We start from the raw sequence: 17,989 nt of genomic DNA, 5'->3' as shown, positions 1-17,989 counted from the left end.
GTGTTTGTGCGAGAAAGATAAGGGCCTCACTACCTGTTGTATACAACGCGTTGACAAGCGAGACGCGTTGCCTCTTCTGGGACATCAGTGGATTTTTTATTCACGCAGCTGGCACTACGCCACGTGATGGCTACTGTTTTTTAGAAGGGGGTTTGGCTACCAGGGAACATGTGCTGTGTTAGTAGCTGTGTGAGATTGAGCATTTTACGAGACTATAGTGAAGCAGAAGACTTTAGTAGTGTAAAGTGTGTTGGGATGAACATCCTATAACTGAGTCTCGGCGTAGGGCTACTTGAAGTATAACTGCAGTTCTGTATACAAACCAATGGTGTTGACAGTAGCTGTGATCACATTTTGCGCACAACATGCACAAACTAGACTAACAGCATAAACCCGTAAAGTCCTATATCCTCAATATCATACAAGTTAATACTCGATCTCCGACCTCTCCCAGATGAAGCTACCCAGAAATCCGAAGAAGTCCGTCCATCCCGGCTTTACGTTCGGAAGCCGACAGCCACATATACACCCTAATTTAGATCCCCGGAGATCAAGCTTCGGCCCACCAACTCCGCTGTCCGGTTCTACCGATCACTACTACTCGATCTACTGAAGATAAAAGCTATGATGATGATGCAGTTCAACGTATCCAATACAAGTTTAACTTAAATCAACTCAATTCAGACCAAAGCACAATGTCCTTCCCATACAAGCACATCCTCGTCATCGGCGCCACCGCCGGCATCGGTCGAGCACTCGCATCACGCTTCGTGCAATCCGGAGCCAAAGTCACAGTCGTCGGGCGACGCAAAGAGCGCCTCGATGAATTCGTGCAAGAGCATGGCGAAGACAAGGCCAATGCAGTGCAGTTTGATATCAGTGATTTGGATAAGATTCCTGGGTTTGCTGCCGAGTAAGTGCCTACTACGGATACTCTACCTACATATAAACCACCATCATATACAAGAATGACTACTAACCAACCTATCCTTAAAGAATAATGACCAAATCCCCCACAATCGACAGCATCTTCCTCAACGCCGGCATCATGCTCCCCACCGACATGACCGACCCCAAGAAATTCGACCTATCTAGCTTCTACAAGCAAATGCACGTCAACTTTACCAGTTATGTTGCGCTGACGCATGCCTTTTTGCCATATCTTACCAAGAAAGGGGGGGAAACAAGCTTGATTTAGTGCGTGCCATTTCACAATCCATCCACAAATATATACTATCAGCGAGGACAGTATATACTAATCAATGATCATCATGTATAGCACCACATCCAACATCGCCATCGTCCCCGCAACCTGGATGCCCGCGTACTCTTCCTCCAAAGCCGCCCTGGGCGCCTTCATTCTCTGTCTGCGGGATCAGCTTCGGAAGACCGATGTGAAGGTTATTGAGGTGTCACCGCCGGCGGTGCAATGTGAGTTTAAACCATCCATTCCACACCTATACTAGTCTTTCGTACTTTCATCCGATCTAAGATATTTCGTCTGACTAACTATCTCTGCAGCCGAACTCCACGACTTCATGGGCGAAGAAGGGCGTAAAGTCGGTATGCCCCTGGAGAGATTCACGGACGAGGCATTCCAGGGCCTAGTGGAAGGAAAGGACGAAATCATCGTGGGAGGTATTGGGCCTAGGGATGTGTTCTTGGATATTGTGGATAAGCGCCGGGCCGCGGCTACGCAGTTGGCGAGGATGTTGTTGGGGGATGATTAGATGGTGGATTGCTTGAATTTTGCTTCGATAGACTTGGACATATATATAGTAGTGGCAATCAGCATTTTTGGTTTATTGTGGTGTTTCATAGCAATCACATATTGATAATCCGTCCTATCTAGCCTACTGCAACTTCAATATTGAACAAGGAGCCATTCTACGCAACCTACGTAACAGTAACAAACGAACTCAGCGTCGCAATCTTCTCCGCCAACACTCTCACCGGCTGTGCCCCAATAAACTCAAACGAGGATAACTCTGCGCCCATTTCACGACTGACCCAGTTCTGAACCTCCGCAGCCTTGAGCGAGTCAACTAAAACCCCTACCGTCAGTAAAAGCCTATAACGAAATATATCATCAAGGTATGATACTCACCACCCAATGCCGAAAAAGGCAACTCCAAATCGATAGCCTCCGCCGACGACGCCATCGCCCTGGCCAAATACTCCTGCAGTGCCTGATTCACGACGCGCACCGCCTCGTCCATGGACTCCGCCTTCTTCAACAACGTGCTGGTCTTGGCCACCCCAGCTCCTGCATCCTCATCAGCAACAACCTGAATCCGGTGATCGAATTTGCGATCGAATTGCCACGAAGCTGCCCCGTCGGTGCGTGGTAGCGTGTCTGTTAGTCCGGCGATGACCTGTGCCGGGACTGGGGTGATTTTCTGGACGATCACGCGAAGCAGAGTTTGCACCTCATGTTGCAGAATCTCGGTACCCTCTAGGTGTCGGTATCGCTGGCGTCGCTGTTCGGGCGTTTCGGCTACGTCGCCCAGTCCGCTGGCGTCTGGGACTAGGCCGATGTTGATGCTGTGTCCTGGTAGGTGGTGCTTGCGTCGCCAGGTCATCAGCGCGTCCATGTACCCGTTTCCGGCTGCGTAGTTGGCCTGGCCCATGTTTCCGGTTATGCTGGCTACTGATGACAGTGTCACGAAGAAGTCTAGCGGGGTGGAGGAGAACGCCTCGTGGAGATTCCATGTCCCTTGGATCTTCGGCTCGGTGGATTGCTTCCACGCGTCGAAGTCCATGTGCTCGAACATACCGTCCTGGTAAGAAGATAAAACTTAGCTTTGAGAAAAGATTGTTGGTTGTGATCTGACTTACCTTGAGTACAGTTGCACATTGTACGATACCACGAATGCGCCAGCGACTTTCTGCAGCTCGGGTCAACAAACCTTGCACCTCATCCCGGCTGGCAGCGTTGCATTGCACAACATCAGCACGCACACCTCGGTCTTGAAGCTCCTTCAGTGCAACCTGCTGTGTCTCCCGAACAGCCCCAGAGCGGCTCAAGAAGACGAGATGACGGGCGCCGCAGTTGACAAGCGTATTGGCTATTGCAATCCCGAGAGTGCCGAGCCCACCGACCAGGATATAGGTATTCTCCGCAGGCAGAGGGGCAGAATCTGGGAGAGCTGGCACAATTGGCACCTTGCCTGGAGCCTGAAGATCGATGATCACACGGGTACCACTGTCGTGCGCATGCGCAACAGCATCTGAAATTTGGGAAACAGGGAAGGAAGGATAAGCTTGGACGCTGGTGAGGGCTTTTGATCCGAGAAGATCCACTGCGCGATGGAAGCTGGCCTGTAGTTGACGGGGCGCTTCACGAAGCATTCTTGATAATCGCACAGAACTGACAGTGCATCCACGGTCAACAAATGTCTGAGGTAGAGCAGCCAGATTCAGCTCCTCGCTGAGATCCACCAGCCTGCCGCTGTAAGCCAAGCAACGCGCCGCAAGTCGACTGACAGAACCTCCCAGGCAGCAAACGCTGAGCTCTACCCCCTTGCCCCCGGTCAGCCGTTTGACTGTTGTATCAAGCTCCCTATGGATGGGAATAATTCTCTCATGCAACCCATTATATTTGGAGAGCAACTCCTTGACACCATTCTCGCCATCGCCATCGACCGCGACGTACACCTGCATGCCAGCAGCCAGAGCACAGTCCATCGTGGCGCGCAAGGTTTGGCTAATTGAACCAACTATGAGAACCGACGAAGCAGAAGCCCCGAAGCTGCCAAAGAGGCTGGTGTAGGCAGCTGCAAATGCAACTGGCATGGAAACCGACTTTGCCTGATTCTGGCGCAGTGGCGAATGCCAGATGGCACTTGCTGGAAGGCGTACATGGGTGGCTAAAGCACTGGACCACGCATCACTGGGGATGGCACACAAGACTTCGTCTCCCACTTGGAACGCTGAGCCGATAGATGCTCCAACCTGGCGTACGACCCCAACTGCTTCGATGGCCGCTATACGTGCCTCTGGGGAGATGCCATCTTTGCCGGTGGGCTCACAGATGGACACCTTGTGTAGTTGCACCTCAACTAGATCACCGGCTAAAGCTGTATTCAACCGGTCGTCCAGCTCCCACCGAGCGTCCCTGATATCCTGCGACTTGTTGCAGAGGTGCAGTGGTCTCGAGTCCTGCGCAAGTTCTGCCATCGTAGGACGCGGGCCATGTAAGAGCGCATCCATGCATTCATCCACTGGAGCAGTTGCGACGGCTCGCGGAACAAGCAGACGATTGTCTTGCACATAGAACTCCCAGTCATGCGGCCGTGATTGGGGCTGCAATGTTAGCTGCAACACGTGTGCGATACTGCGCGCCAGACTATGAGGATCATTGTCCTGTTCAGAAACTAGCAATTGAGGCAGCAGGATACGGGGGTTTTCATTGCGTAAGGTCCGCAAAAGTCCAGTTGTAGCCCCAAAACCTGCATAGCCAGACGCCTCGTGCTCCGGGCACTGTGACACCCAGAGGAGACATTTTGCTTCCAACAAGGACCGAATGCGTGAGATCTCATTCGACGCCCAGTTCGTTATCCACGGACGCTGCAGCTCGAGCAGTGATATGATGGTTTTATCTTTCATCTCTGAAGCCTTATGGATATCTACCACCTCAATCTTAGAGCCGAGGTTGCCCACAACGCCATCCAGCTCATGCAAAAGAGGACCAACCGACTCATTCGCTGCGCTGCTCAAGATGTAAACTGTGGGATCCAACTTCACTGGAGCATGTTGACGGCGAAGGAGGAGATAGTCAGTATCATCAATCAAGCTCTGCACTTCCCAGTCTGCATGGCCCGCATTGCGTATTACTGCATCGTGCTCTTCATCAGTCGCTCGAGCAGCAATCCAAGAATCTGGCCCAGTCATAGGAAGCAAAGAGTCGAGCAGGGCTTTTGCAGTATCGCCTCTCCAGATATTCGGATGATCCACTAAGACCGCATCATAGGCGCCTTCTCCCAGCAATTCCGTGTCTAGATCCTGCAGTGAGACAACTGACAGAACCCGACACCCTTCCAGAGATTCCTGAATGGCCTTGACCTGGTCAGTTGATCTCGCAGTGTCAGGGTCAGATAGAACGATGGTGAGCTGCTGTAGTCGAGGTCGATGACTGGACCTTGGCGCATATGGCTCGAGAGCTTCAAGAACTTGATCCGTGCTTCTGGTAGTCACCACCAAAACGCGAGCATCTCCATGAGTGTGGCAGACTCGGCCAATCCAGCTCTTCAGTCCACCAGATAGACGGACTTCTGGGCCACAAAAAGAATCTAAGTGCTCAGCCCAATGAAGAGTCGAGAACCGGCTTTGCTGGATTTCCTCTTTGGTCGAGCTGCTGGACCGCGTAGGCACGCGACCTAATCGCACCCCTTGCAGAACCACTCCAGGCTGCTGCCAGGATGGGTCCGAAGCGATCGACTCGGAAAGTGACACGCCGTTCTCATAGCGTGTCTCGACATGCACATCAAATCGGTCACCAGGCTGCAAGGAGAAGTCCGTCGAGAGATAAAGACGCTCAACCCCCACGGGAATGTTGGCGTTGTGGTTGGTCAGGGCATCCGAGCAGGACAACACGGCACCCTGGAAGAGCGTATCCAGCGCGGTGGGATGGATAAGACATGGAGATTCACGCTCATATGGCATCGTCTGCTTGGTATTTGGTGCGACTCCAGTGGCGTACAGACGAGACCCTGAGTCAAAGGCTACGCCAGCCATGGACCGGAAGGTCGGTCCCAGACTGACGCCCCCGGTTTCTGAAAGCCATTCATAGACGGCTTCGATCTCAGCCTTTTTTGCCACACCTTGCGTCTGTCGCACTCGTTGTACAGTGGTCTGCCAGTCTGCAGCACACCCCACCCCATCTTCATCAGCATACTGCGGAGCAAAGGCACCTTTCGCATGTTGGACCCAGGATGAATTCTCAGGCAAGGAGAAGATGCCGAATTCATACCATCCATTCATGGCGCGATGCGGTGCCACATGGAGAACCACTTCTAGACCCCGTTCGTCCGGGGGAATTACCACTCCCCGGAAAAAGTCAAGATCATAAAATTCAATCCCCTCTAACCACTTCGTAGTGTCTGCAAGCTGACGTGCTGCCTCTGAAACCATGGACACCATGCCAGCTGCTGGATATACTATAGAGCCAGCCACCACACATGATCCGCAAGCCAGGGCAATTCTGAAACCCGGAAGAAATTACGCCACCGCGGCTCCAGATCATTCTGGTAGTCCCAAGGCATACCGAGGAGGTCGTGACGGGGTTCTGTGCGCTGTCGCAGCCGGGCTGATTCCAATGGCTCGTGCCAGAAGCTGGACTGATGGTTCCAGGCGTAAGATGGAAGGTCTCGGCTCACTTGTGGCCTTATTCCTCCCAGAAAGCTCTGATTTGCTGTATCTAGATCGATCGCATAGCCCAAGCACCACAAGAGACCGGCAGCTTCAAGGGCGGTTTGCCGAGAGTTCTGCTTGCGCAACACTAGACTTCTGTAAGGAATGGAAGCCATATCAGCATTGGCTTCCTGCAGGGTTTGATTGAAAGGCCCCTTTAGAGCTTCATGTGGTCCAATCTCCAAGAAGCTTGCCCACTTGACTGGGACTACTCGCCGTCTCCCTCGTCCTTTACCGGCCTCGGTCATGGTAACAACTTTGGTGACTGCCGCAGCAAACTCGACTGGACTGACCAGGTTGCGCACCCAGTATGCCGCGTCTAGATCTGCTGGCTGCAAGAGCTCTTTGTTGACAGACGAGAACATAGCTATGGATCCATTGTATCTGTCGGTCGGCTGAACAGATTCAATGGCTGCTTTATAGTCGGCAGCCAATTCTCTCATATGCGGTGAGTGGTAGGCAGTGTCTACGCGCAGCTTGCGCGCAAAACGGCCGCCTGCTTGCAAGCGCCCCTCAAGCAGGTTTATCTCGTCTATGTTGCCGGATAGAGTGACACTCGATGGACTGTTCACACAAGCTACCACCACGGAACCTGGGGGTAGGGTCTGCAAATATCCCTGCGCACCAGCGGCAGAAATACCAGCAGCGAGCATACCACCGCGGCTCCCACTTTCAGCAATCCGTTGTGATAGCACACCGCGGAAATAAGTGACTCGAATGGCATCCTCATGGGTCAAGTAGCCGGCCGCATAGGCAGCCCCTAAAGCACAGGTCAGTTATTTCGTGGAGGGCAACCGGACAAAATGAGAGACATACCAACTTCACCACTGGAATGGCCTACCACTGCCTTGGGGGCCACTCCCCAGCTCCGAAGCATGTCTACCAAGGCAATCTGTAAAGCACAACAACAGGGCTGACTACGATCAGGTCGATTAATGCGGCTAGTCGTTGCATCCGCACGGATCTCCGCGAGCAAATCCCACGGGCAGTCAAGACTCCGCAGCACCTGCTGACTGCGTTCTATACTGGCCGCAAACACAGGGTTTGTCAATAGCTGGACGCTCATGCGTGGCCATTGGGCACCTTGGCCCGTGAAAACGAACGCGAGGTGCGTCTGGTTCTTACGGCTTGCCCGAGGAAAAGTAGGCAACCCCGCGGCCATCACATCCCGCAGCTCTGCTAGTGAATCCACCACAGCGAAGCTGCGAAACGGGTGCTGGGATCGCCGTGTAGCCATGGTGTGTGCTACATCTGGCAATGAAATGCCCTTTCTTTTACCATACGCGGATGAATCGAGGAAGTTCTTCCACTTGTCCGCCGTACGGTCTAACCCAGATTGGTCATGCGTAGAGACCACAACGACTTGGGCTATCCCTTCTGTGGTGTCGGACAGAGTTTGCTTCTTACCAAGATACTGCGCTGTGCTCTCAAGAATAGCATGAGCGTTGGCACCCCCGAAGCCAAAAGAGTTGATGCTTGCACGTTGCGACAGATGCGGTGGCCACGGTGTGGTGGTGTTGCTTAAGCGCAAGCCCCATTCCTCCAGTCGGATCTTAGGGTTTAGGTTCGAGAAGCCTGCGTTAGGAACAAGCAGCGCCTTCTCTAAGCAGAGAACCACTTTGATAATGCTGGCTACCCCGGCAGCACCCTCGGTATGTCCTAGATTACTTTTCACAGATCCGACGTAAACTGGCTCATCGCCTGGCTTTCGTTCGGCACCAAAGCTTGCTCCAATGGCAGATAATTCAGTAGGATCCTAATGACGCTTTTAGTACCTTATTTCGCAACAATGAACTTCATACTAACACCAATCGCTGTCCCTGTCCCATGGGCTTCAAAATATGACGTATCACTCATCGATAATCGAGCTTGAGAATAGGTTGATCTGATCAAATCAGCTTGGGCGGTCGCATTCGGCATGGTGATTCCCGGGGTACGTCCATCCTGATTAGAGCCAGTAGCACGAACGATTGCTCTGATCGCGTCACCGTCTGCCATGGCCTTGGACAAGGGTTTCAGCAAGATTGCACCGAACCCCTCACCCCTACCATACCCATTAGCTTTACTATCAAAAGAATGACTGATACCATCGGCGCTGAGCATATGCATGTACGACAGCCGCTGGGTAAAATTCGGATGCAATATCAGGCTTGCTCCAGTGACCAGCGCCTACAATAATCAGTTATTATCCTCGGATCATATATGGAGGTTCTCTTACCTGGCTACATTCGCCTGCCCGTAGTGCCTGGGTAGCCAGATGCAGCGCCGTCAAGCTGGACGAACAGGCCGTGTCAAGCATGATGCTGGGACCACGAAGATCAAAGAACCATGAAAGGCGGTTAGCCAACATAGTTCTCCCATTACCTGTCGCCGAGTTATGTGGCATGTCCATGATATCTCGGGTTGACAGCAGCTCGTAGTCATTGGTCATGCATCCGCTATAGACACCGGTAGCACTACCGGGTAGTGATTCCATTGGCACGCCTCCTGGGGTCATATTTCAGTTGATCATTTCCTGAGACTTTTGTCAAGAATCTAAATACCATTTTCGAAAGCTTCATACGCCACTTCGAGCAGGATGCGCTGAACAGGATCCATGCCTGCAGCCTCCTTGGACGTGATGGAAAAGCAGGGTGCATCGAAGCGGGATGGATCCTCGGCTAGAAAGAAGCCGCTATCGTGATTGATCTAATGATACGCGGTTAGTTCCAGCGGTAATAAGTTGATATATGGCGAACATACAGCCCCTTTGCGCTCGTGACTGGGATGTTCCCAGGCTGATGCTTGGTAACGACTAGCAGGAACACGCCCATGCTCCCTTCGACCCAGGCGCAGTGTATCCCAAAATCCTTCAATAGAAGATGCTTCGCCGGCAAAGCGACACCCCATGCCAATGATTGCAATCGGCTCTGGGCCAGATATGTCTTTTGCTTGCTCTTCCATTGTGGCTGATGTTACAAGATAGTGTCTTCAAGCTGACCTCAAGTGAGTCAATTCAGTTTCCTGGCCTTCCTTATAACAACTCAGCCTTCCACTACCAGCTTGATTTGTTCATTGATCTGGTTCGTGATATACTCTATCCTGAAATTTGGCTTCGAAATGTGACGTTATGGCTAGCTGCTGTGAGGATGGCCGCGGAATCTAGAAACATTCAGGCATGTAATGCAAGATCCCAAGAAAGGTAACTGAACGACAAATGACGCAAGGACTGCTAGATATAGCCCTGTATCATCCTTTAGGTCGTAAACTATGTTTGATTTTCGTTACATCATCAAGGCAAAGCACAGTCATCGTTATAGTGTGGATTCCTTGGTAGGGGACTTCCTTATTGGGGCAAGCAGATCCATGGGATCGGTTGCTATATAGAAGGGATAAGACTGTAGGCTGATATGCTCACTTGATAGTTCTCGAATCTAAATTAGGGTCTCGAATCCATTCCAAGCCGCTCTTGAGTTAGGATTTGAGTTTGCCATTGCCAGTGGACGCCTATTAGGACCAATTACCATGGCCGTTCAGCACGCAGTAATTGTTCGAGAGCGTGGTCAAGTTACTTTGGCCGATGATGTGCCAATACCCGCTTTGCCTGATGATTATATCCTGGTAAAGACACAAGCAGGTACGTGTGGCTTTGATCTCAAGTACCCGGGCGCAAGTTGTTAACGAAGTGAATATAGTGGCTTTGAACCCAACGGACTGGAAGCACGTTGACTTCGACACCTGCACAGGAACCATCGTCGGCTGTGACTACGCCGGTGTCGTGGAGGCTATCGGGCCTCGAGTCAGGAAGCCTTGGAAAAAAGGGGACCGCGTTGCCGGCTTTGTCCACGGGTGTAACGTGAAGCAGCCTCATGGAGGTGCATTTGCGCAGTATGTCATCGCGAAAGGGGACATACAATTTAGGGTTCCGGAATGGATGAGCATTGACGGAGCCTCTTGCTTGGGTGTTGGCATGATGACTATCGGCCAGAATCTGTATCAGTCCATGCAGCTCCCTGGCCCTGGAATGGCATGTGATGATGAGATAGCGGATATGCAGAGAGACGAAAAGGGGAATGATGAGGATATCCCTAGCATCCTGATCTACGGCGGTGCAACGTCAACAGGTTCCCTCGCAATCCAATTTGCAAAGCTATCAGGGCTGCGCGTCGTCACAACGTGCTCAGAAGTTAATCGTGCCTGGATGCATGAACTGGGTGCGGATGCCGTCTTTGACTATCACGATCCTCACGTAGGTGACCGGATCCGTGAGTTTACCGATGATACCCTCGAGCTAGCTTTCGATACAATCTCCACTAACCAGACGGCTGCAATCTGCGCCGCTGCTATTTCATCCTCCGGGGGCTGTTACAATGCACTGCTAGACGTACGCTGCCCCCGAGGTGATGTTGATACGCATGTTTCTATGGCATACGATCTGATCGGAGAGCCGTATCTGATGGGAGGCAAAGAAGTCCAGGCCCATCCAGAAAGTCTCTCATTTGCAGTGCAATGGGCGAATACCGTCGAAGCCCTACTGCAGAGCCGTCGGATCACCTCCCAACGATTCCAAGTCAAGCCAAGAGGCTTAGCCGGGGTTGCTTCGGGGTTGGATTGGCTGCGACAAGGCAAGGTACGGGCCTCAAAGCTGGTGTATAAGGTCGATGAAACTGTTTGAAACTGCGAGGCTGGAAATGTTGGTTAAGCCATGAGGTCAACCATCTACCCTTTTAGTGATCGAGGTTGTACAAGGGAGGTCAAGGAATGGATTAAGCCGTGCGGATCGACAACAGCGGGCCCGTCCATCAGACAGGAATAGTATTTCCCGATGCTCACTTGCATCCATGTCCTTAACGATCGTCATGTAGATAGATATACCGCAATCTCATTGGGTAAATAGCGATGCTTAGTAGACCATACGAACAATGGACCAATAAGGTCCGCCGGAGCTTTCATCAAAATTCCAACTAGTGGAGACCGCACGCAAGGGCCAAGTACCCGTGAGCGCCCTTGTCAGGAAGATGAGTGAACTTATATGGATGGATGCATTGGATTCCTGTACCGGCAACATCCTAGATTATGCGCAAAACAGCGAAATAATGTTTGTCTGGTGATAACATACCCGATCACCTTCCTCTTCAATGGCCTTTACCATCATCAGTAGATCGTCTGAATGCCACTAGTATAGTCAATATTTTACGTGGCGAGTATTAATCATACCGCTGGGATCGACAACGTTTGTGTCACCTTCTGGCGTCGTGTAACAATGGTCAGCGTCGCTGTTAACTTTTCCCAAATATCGTTCGCCTATTATTTGTGAACAGTATGGGAATCCTGCATACTTCCCATGAAAGTGGATCAGGAATCTCTCTGCTGACCCCAGTTCCCACACCATAGATAACGTCAGCCTCTGCAAGGACATATTTGTTAGGCAGATAGCTTACTATGAATGGTGAGTACCGCCATGGTACTGGTGGCCAAGAGCCCTTTAAATTCCATTAGTAGGGCGAACAGCATGATGTGACTCGAAGCAGCCTTACGGGGCTTTGTCCAACCGTGTCCAACCGCATCCTATACTGGGAGAACACCAAACCAAAAGCAGCAAACAAAATGAAAATCCTCTGCCTTCATGGCTACGGTACGGGGCCTGATATTCTGCGATATCAACTTTCAGGGTTGATGCGAGATGCTGACCCGAGCTGGGAGTTTCATTTTCTCTCAGGTGAAGTTGAATGCCCGCCTGCGCCAGGTATGGTTGTCGGTCTACCAACGCACGCCAATAGTTGCTAATACTTAGCTTCACCAACTGGTTAGGCATTGAGAGCACTTTTCCACCTCCATATTACTGCTGGACGCGGTCCTTTGATGCAGGGGAGATTGATGCAGCCCATGCCTTGATCGAAGAGGCCATTGACGAGCATGGCCCTTTCGACGGGGTTTTGGGATTCAGTCAAGGCGCTGCACTCGCGATTTCGTTCCTGCTCGAGCACAGAATGGCATATCCAGATGAGCTCCTACCTTTCCGTTTTGCAATATTTTATTCGCCCACAATTCCATGCGCCGCGAATGAAGCTTCCTGTCAGTCGGTATTCGGTTCTCTTTCATCAGTCGATCAGCAACGTCTCCGCTCAGGGCAAGATAAACAGATTGCACAGCTTCCAGAACCAGTTCGTTCTGTCACCGAGAGCTTTGTGAAGGTGATTAAGGGAACCAAGTCTATAACACGCGAGCCGGTGTCATTTTTCCTTGATCGCCCGCTTGATCTCGTCCCGTGCGTCCTGCATCCAGACGTAGTACCAACACGTATAACACTTCCATCTGTCCACCTGCGTGGAAAGGAAGATATACCTGGGTTGGACGATTGTGGCCTTCTCGTCGAGGCTCTTTGTGACTCTAAAACTCGGAAGTCAATCAAACATTCGGCTGGTCATAATATACCGAGGTCAGGGCCAGAGATAAGGCAAATGCTGTCCGCCCTGGAATGGGCTGTGGCGCAGAGCCAGCTACCAACACACTAAAGCATCGTTCGCTCATCTAAATGCGGCCCTGTATTCGCATAAAGACAATCGAGATGCGACTACGCTGCTCTTTTAGTGACGTAATCCTATGAATCCTAGTCGTGGTTAGTCACGGTTTCACCATGGGGCTTTTCAAAGTTGCTATAGTGGCACCAACTTGCGTGCATGTATGCGCCAGCGTTGTCTATTATAGAGACCTAGAGCAAGTCGCGAGAAGTCGAGAAAGGAAAGTCTTGACGTCAGTCATACCTCTCATATGCAGGTCTCAAGGATCATCACTGCGACTAAAAGGTAGTTAAGATCGGCAGATTGTAGAAAGAACGTTTCTCGTACAGCAAGGGATGAAGGCTGCCCCATCTGGACTTTCTGATCGTCGAGCCTATACCACGGGTGATGTAACTCACGTATCTGTGGTCTCTTCTCCGGAATGATGGAGTGGGGGTTCAAGTGTATAAAAAAGCCTAAAATTCTCTCACAACGACCGCACTACCAACAATATAGGATCGAGTATTGAGAGCAATATGGGGTCCGCTGATGTTTCAGGACGGCTTTTAACTCAGCTGGTAGACCAGCAAGCGAAGGATCAGCCCGATCGCTTGTACTGTCTGCACCCCAGCTCCCAGGATGCGGATTGTGAATGGCTTTGTATAACGTTCCACCAACTGTCTGCTGCTGTGAACCGTGTAGCGTGGTGGATCAACAGCAGACTTCTTGGAAGAAAGCAGCAGATTCTTGCCTATATAGGAACGAATGACTTGCGATACTTGGTTTTTGAGCTAGCTTGCATGAAGACAGGCCATGCGGTATGACCATCTCACATTCCTAGCTGAAGATTCCTGTCCCACAGTATCGATGCTTGTTTCTGACTGATTGGGTTAGGCTCTACTTCTATCCACTCGCAACTCGCAGGCAGCCTTTCATCATTTACTGTCGAAGACGAACTGCTCAGTGCTTGTTGATGGTAGCGAGCGACCCCAGCTGAAGAAAGTCGTCGACCAGGTTGAACTCGCTTGTTCTGATCTCGGGTTGGAACGATGGCGTATGGATCCCGTCTGGGATGTCTTCGCAGCATCTCCTGTCAAGCCGTATCCCCACCGAGAGAATTTCGCAGACATAGAAGACCGGCCAGCTATCATCATCCACAGCTCTGGGACTACGGGTCTTCCCAAACCGGTAACTTTGACCCATGGATATCTGGCAACGATGGATCAGATGCAAACGCTTCCCGTGCCTCAGGGTCGTGAATCCGCCCAGTTGTTTCTGCGACACAAGGGTGAGATGCGATTCTGCCACGGACCATTATTCCACTTTATCGGAATAGTTTGCGTGTTTGAGTGCATATTTTACGAGACACCTTTTCTACTATCGCCAGATCGACCTCTAACCCCAGATCTCTTCTCGCGGATTATGGCAACTCCCGATCCACCTCGTTGGTGTCTAATCGCTCCGTTTGCGTTGCAGGAACTTTGGTCGTCTGAGAAAGGACGACAGGCGATACAGGGCTTTTCCGCAGTAAATTTTGGCGGTGCACCCCTGTCGAGCACCACAGGAAACGCAATCTCTTCCCATGTTCGCTTGCAAACATTGATGGGTAGCAGTGAGACTGGTTACACACCGACACTTCTTTGTGAAGACCCCGCAGACTGGGATTGCTTCGAATGGAATCCTGCCTTCGAACATCACATGGAGGAAGTCGGTGATGGACTGTGGGAGTTAGTTATCCCTCGACCTTCCTCCCGTCGGTATCATGCCATTTTTCACGCCTTTCCAAATCTTAGCGAATATCGAACGGGTGATCTTTTTGAACCTCATCCAACAAAACCGCACCTGTGGCGATCAAAGGGGAGAGCAGATGACATAATAGTTCTAAACAACGGCGAAAAGCTGAACCCTATTGATGCCGAGCACCTCCTTGAATCCCATTCCTTAATTCATCGTGCTGCTATTTTCGGCCAGAATCGATTCCAAGTGGCCTTGCTAGTTCAACCGCAATGGGATGAGCTCCCGGAGACATGGACCCCACAATGGCTGAAGCAGGCTCTGGAGCCCTTCGTTAAAAATGCCAACGGCTTGTTGCCTGCCCATGGACAAATCCATCACAACCGTATCGCTGTTGCTTTTCGCGATCGGCCATTTGCGCTGGCCCCCAAGGGGTCTCTTCGCCGGCGAGAAACCGCTCAGCTCTATGAGGATGTGATCAATGCATTATATAGTGAAGCAGCGGGTAACGAAGGCTCTATTAACGACGTAGAAAAGCTGCAAGAGTCGACTATGGAAGGTATCGAGCTGTGGCTACAAGAGGCTGTTTCTCGGATCTTGGGTGGCATTTCTGTGGAACTAGATGCCGATATTGTCTCTCTAGGAATGGATTCTCTTCAGGTAGTTCGACTCGCGCAGGCACTGCAAGATGCGGCCGATCGCATGCGTCAATCTAAACAAAGAGCTGCCTTATGGACCAGTGCCGTCATCTATGAGCAAGCCACAGTCCGACGTCTCGCAAGTACGCTTTTCCGACAACTACATGGCCATCTTGAAGCGGAAGGCGAGAAGCACACATCGAGCTTTTGGCCACGAGAGCATCAATTGACACATGCAATCTGGCAGCAAGCACAGAACCTTCAGCTCAGCGGAAAAACGATACTTCTGACTGGTTCAACTGGCGAGCTTGGCAGCTACCTCCTAGAGGAGCTGCTGCAGGATCCGACTGTTGCAAAGGTATATTGCCTCAATCGTTCGGCAGATGCGGAAAGCCGACAGCTCGCTAGATTCCGTGAGAAGCGGTTAGCTGATGGCTGGCTTGTGGATACTTCTCGAGTCAAATTCTGGCAGGCTGAGTTGAGCCAAGAACGCCTCGGACTGACTGCGGATGAATACAGTTACTTGCGAGAGCAGGTGGATATTGTATTCCATAATGCTTGGATGGTGAATTTTAATCTGCCACTGTCCAGTTTCCGTTCTCAGCTGGAAGGGACGGGACGGCTTCTCAACCTAATCAAGGGCTCACCTCGCCAGGCCGCATTCCATTTCATTTCTTCCATCGCGGCCGTTAGTGGTCGCCCTACCATTGTGCCTGAAACTGATCACATTGCAGAAACACTGCATGGGCCATCGATAGTACTCATTCAAGGCTACGCAGAATCGAAATACGCAGCAGAAGTTCTCTGTGACCTCGTGGCGAGAGAAACCAAACAGAAAATTGCTGTCCACCGTGTTGGTCAACTGGGAGGACCCACAGATGCTGAGGCAGGTATGTGGACGACACGAGACTGGTTTCCAGCACTGGTACGAACGTCTCAGACGATGAAAGAGTTGCCTGACAGCATTGGGTCAATTCCAGTGGATTGGGTGCCCATTGTAAGTGAACCACTTGCTGATATGACTTTTTTGATAAAGCCATAGTGTACTAACTTCGTAGGATGTCGCTGCTCGGAGTATTGTTCAAATCGCCTGCGGGAGACATAATGAACGGTTAGCTTCCACCGGGTTGAACAACGCAGAGGTCTATCATATCACAAACCCACATCTTGGTAACTGGGAGCCATTGGCACAGGTTATAAGTCAAGTCTGTTCCTCCAGAATTATTCCGCTAAAGGAATGGGTGCAAAACCTGACGGACCGTGTATCCGACCTGAAACTCAACGAGGAGGCCTTGCTGGAAATTCCTGCGGCGTCACTTCTAGGTTTCTTCAGGTCACTTGCTGATTCTGAGGGTTGGAAACGTCCTCCCGCGGATACCACCAACGCTCAAAAGTATAGTGCAGCTTTGGGAGCGTTGGGTCCGGTGGACGCATCATTGATGAAGGTGTGGTTGCAACAGTGGAGCGACTGGATCCCTGAGCTGCGACTTTAGCATCATGCCGTAGCTACACTGCTCTCATCGAGCCGGATACCCAGAGACGTATGTCACAGGCGGAATTGCTCATTCTTTGATGCAGCCAACGCGTGGAGTCTAAAAGAAACAATCATGTGGGGAGGTGAAGCGTAGAACGTGACTACAAACGCAGTAGGTCAGGTGATGTGCTTACCTGCCGAGACTTCTCAACATAATATAATCGTATACCAGGCTCTCAGATTAACGTTTCTCCACTGTGAACGCAAGCTAGAATCGATAATTTCTTTTCGTAAAGAAGCGCAATTTGACCAGGCTTGCCGACTATAGCATCCGATAGAAACCGCCGCAAATGAGTCATGCAATCCTGTAGTCGAGGCAAAAGAATACTTCTGGACTAGCACAACTCATAGCATACATGGGTAAGTCCCCAAGAAGAAAATCCGTTTTCGCGGTACAGCTTCCTAACGAGATTAGGAATCATACACAAGGCTCGGAATGAGGAGAGAGAGTGAATGACGAGGTCTATGACACTGTGCCAGTTCTGGGGTCTTCGATATGGACTAGCGAAGAACAGCTAGAGGGTATTGCTGCTTTGCGTGCGTGGTCTACAAGGCATACTGCAATCGCCAGCTCAGCTTTGTGTATCAGCAACGCTCCATGTGTCAAATAGTCTCCGGCAGGTATCGTCCTCGTCCCATATCTGTGGAACGGGACCCGGACTCATAACCACCGAATGGAGACATACTCGGCTCGGTTTCACAATGCACAGAACAAGATCCCACGAGCTCCTTTCAATGCATCCTTGCTGTCGCTGCTTCGTCAAAGACCTCTTTCCACCTCACACTGTCTGTCAGGATATCAGCCAAATGCAAACCCTATCCGTTTGCCTATAAAGTTACTGGGTACTACTCCAGAAGAGCTAACGGTGATATCGATGGAGATGGAATTCGGTGCTGCGGGTGTTCAAGACATGGTTTCGAGCTGGTCATCGTCAATATGCCTTGGTGCAACATATACATATGTAATATATTATCACTAGTGAGCAGCTATACCATTTTTATCAACAAAAGACCAGAATCAAGAAATATGCGACCGTGCTAAGTGTGGATTAGAAGTTCTTGTTCTGAGAGAGGGATAGTAGGTTGCCTACTGTGCTTCTTCTCCTCCGAAGCTAGAGAATAATGCAGTAGTCTAGCTAGAATTGATAACATGTTTCTTCCTCCATAATACGAATCAGTAGTCTTCCCCCCCC

At 51.0% G+C, this 17,989-nt stretch overlaps 6 protein-coding genes across 6 annotated transcripts; 4 read left to right on the top strand and 2 right to left on the bottom strand.

Moving 5' to 3' along the window:
* Positions 1 to 695: 695 nt before the first annotated feature.
* Positions 696 to 1,730, top strand: BO85DRAFT_377395 (oxidoreductase, short-chain dehydrogenase/reductase family; the record flags this gene model as incomplete). Its single annotated transcript, XM_025656262.1, has 4 exons — positions 696 to 913; positions 997 to 1,197; positions 1,280 to 1,431; positions 1,522 to 1,730. 4 exons carry the CDS (start codon positions 696 to 698, stop codon positions 1,728 to 1,730), a joined length of 780 nt encoding a protein of 259 aa, XP_025513054.1.
* Positions 1,731 to 1,792: 62 nt separating this feature from the next.
* BO85DRAFT_479649 (type I polyketide synthase) lies at positions 1,793 to 9,354 on the bottom strand (the record flags this gene model as incomplete). Its single annotated transcript, XM_025662959.1, has 9 exons — positions 1,793 to 2,045; positions 2,108 to 2,780; positions 2,839 to 6,149; positions 6,266 to 7,171; positions 7,228 to 8,167; positions 8,218 to 8,580; positions 8,630 to 8,898; positions 8,955 to 9,099; positions 9,154 to 9,354. The coding sequence occupies 9 exons, from the start codon at positions 9,352 to 9,354 to the stop codon at positions 1,897 to 1,899; spliced, it is 6,957 nt and encodes a 2,318-aa protein (XP_025513053.1). The 3' UTR covers positions 1,793 to 1,896.
* A 561-nt stretch (positions 9,355 to 9,915) lies between these two features.
* BO85DRAFT_401955 (zinc-binding alcohol dehydrogenase family protein) lies at positions 9,916 to 11,227 on the top strand (the record flags this gene model as incomplete). Its single annotated transcript, XM_025657174.1, has 2 exons — positions 9,916 to 10,027; positions 10,086 to 11,227. The coding sequence occupies 2 exons, from the start codon at positions 9,916 to 9,918 to the stop codon at positions 11,063 to 11,065; spliced, it is 1,092 nt and encodes a 363-aa protein (XP_025513052.1). The 3' UTR covers positions 11,066 to 11,227.
* A 127-nt stretch (positions 11,228 to 11,354) lies between these two features.
* BO85DRAFT_440505 (uncharacterized protein) lies at positions 11,355 to 11,904 on the bottom strand (the record flags this gene model as incomplete). The annotated part of the gene is made up of 5 exons (XM_025658772.1): positions 11,355 to 11,459; positions 11,510 to 11,566; positions 11,608 to 11,694; positions 11,730 to 11,797; positions 11,832 to 11,904. The coding sequence occupies 5 exons, from the start codon at positions 11,902 to 11,904 to the stop codon at positions 11,355 to 11,357; spliced, it is 390 nt and encodes a 129-aa protein (XP_025513051.1).
* On the top strand, positions 11,617 to 13,379 carry BO85DRAFT_498891 (uncharacterized protein). The gene is made up of 2 exons (XM_025664041.1): positions 11,617 to 12,136; positions 12,202 to 13,379. The coding sequence occupies exons 1-2, from the start codon at positions 11,998 to 12,000 to the stop codon at positions 12,903 to 12,905; spliced, it is 843 nt and encodes a 280-aa protein (XP_025513050.1). The 5' UTR covers positions 11,617 to 11,997; the 3' UTR covers positions 12,906 to 13,379.
* Positions 13,380 to 13,426: 47 nt separating this feature from the next.
* On the top strand, positions 13,427 to 16,818 carry BO85DRAFT_498887 (NRPS-like enzyme; the record flags this gene model as incomplete). Its single annotated transcript, XM_025664040.1, has 3 exons — positions 13,427 to 13,708; positions 13,785 to 16,259; positions 16,321 to 16,818. The coding sequence occupies 3 exons, from the start codon at positions 13,427 to 13,429 to the stop codon at positions 16,753 to 16,755; spliced, it is 3,192 nt and encodes a 1,063-aa protein (XP_025513049.1). The 3' UTR covers positions 16,756 to 16,818.
* Between the last annotated feature and the right edge of the window lie 1,171 nt (positions 16,819 to 17,989).

This window comes from Aspergillus piperis (assembly GCF_003184755.1).
Source record: "Aspergillus piperis CBS 112811 unplaced genomic scaffold BO85scaffold_16, whole genome shotgun sequence".
Classification (NCBI taxonomy): Eukaryota; Fungi; Ascomycota; class Eurotiomycetes; order Eurotiales; family Aspergillaceae; genus Aspergillus; species Aspergillus piperis.
The sequence above is the reverse complement of the archived record's forward strand: the minus strand, read 5'-3'. Positions and strand labels throughout refer to the sequence as shown.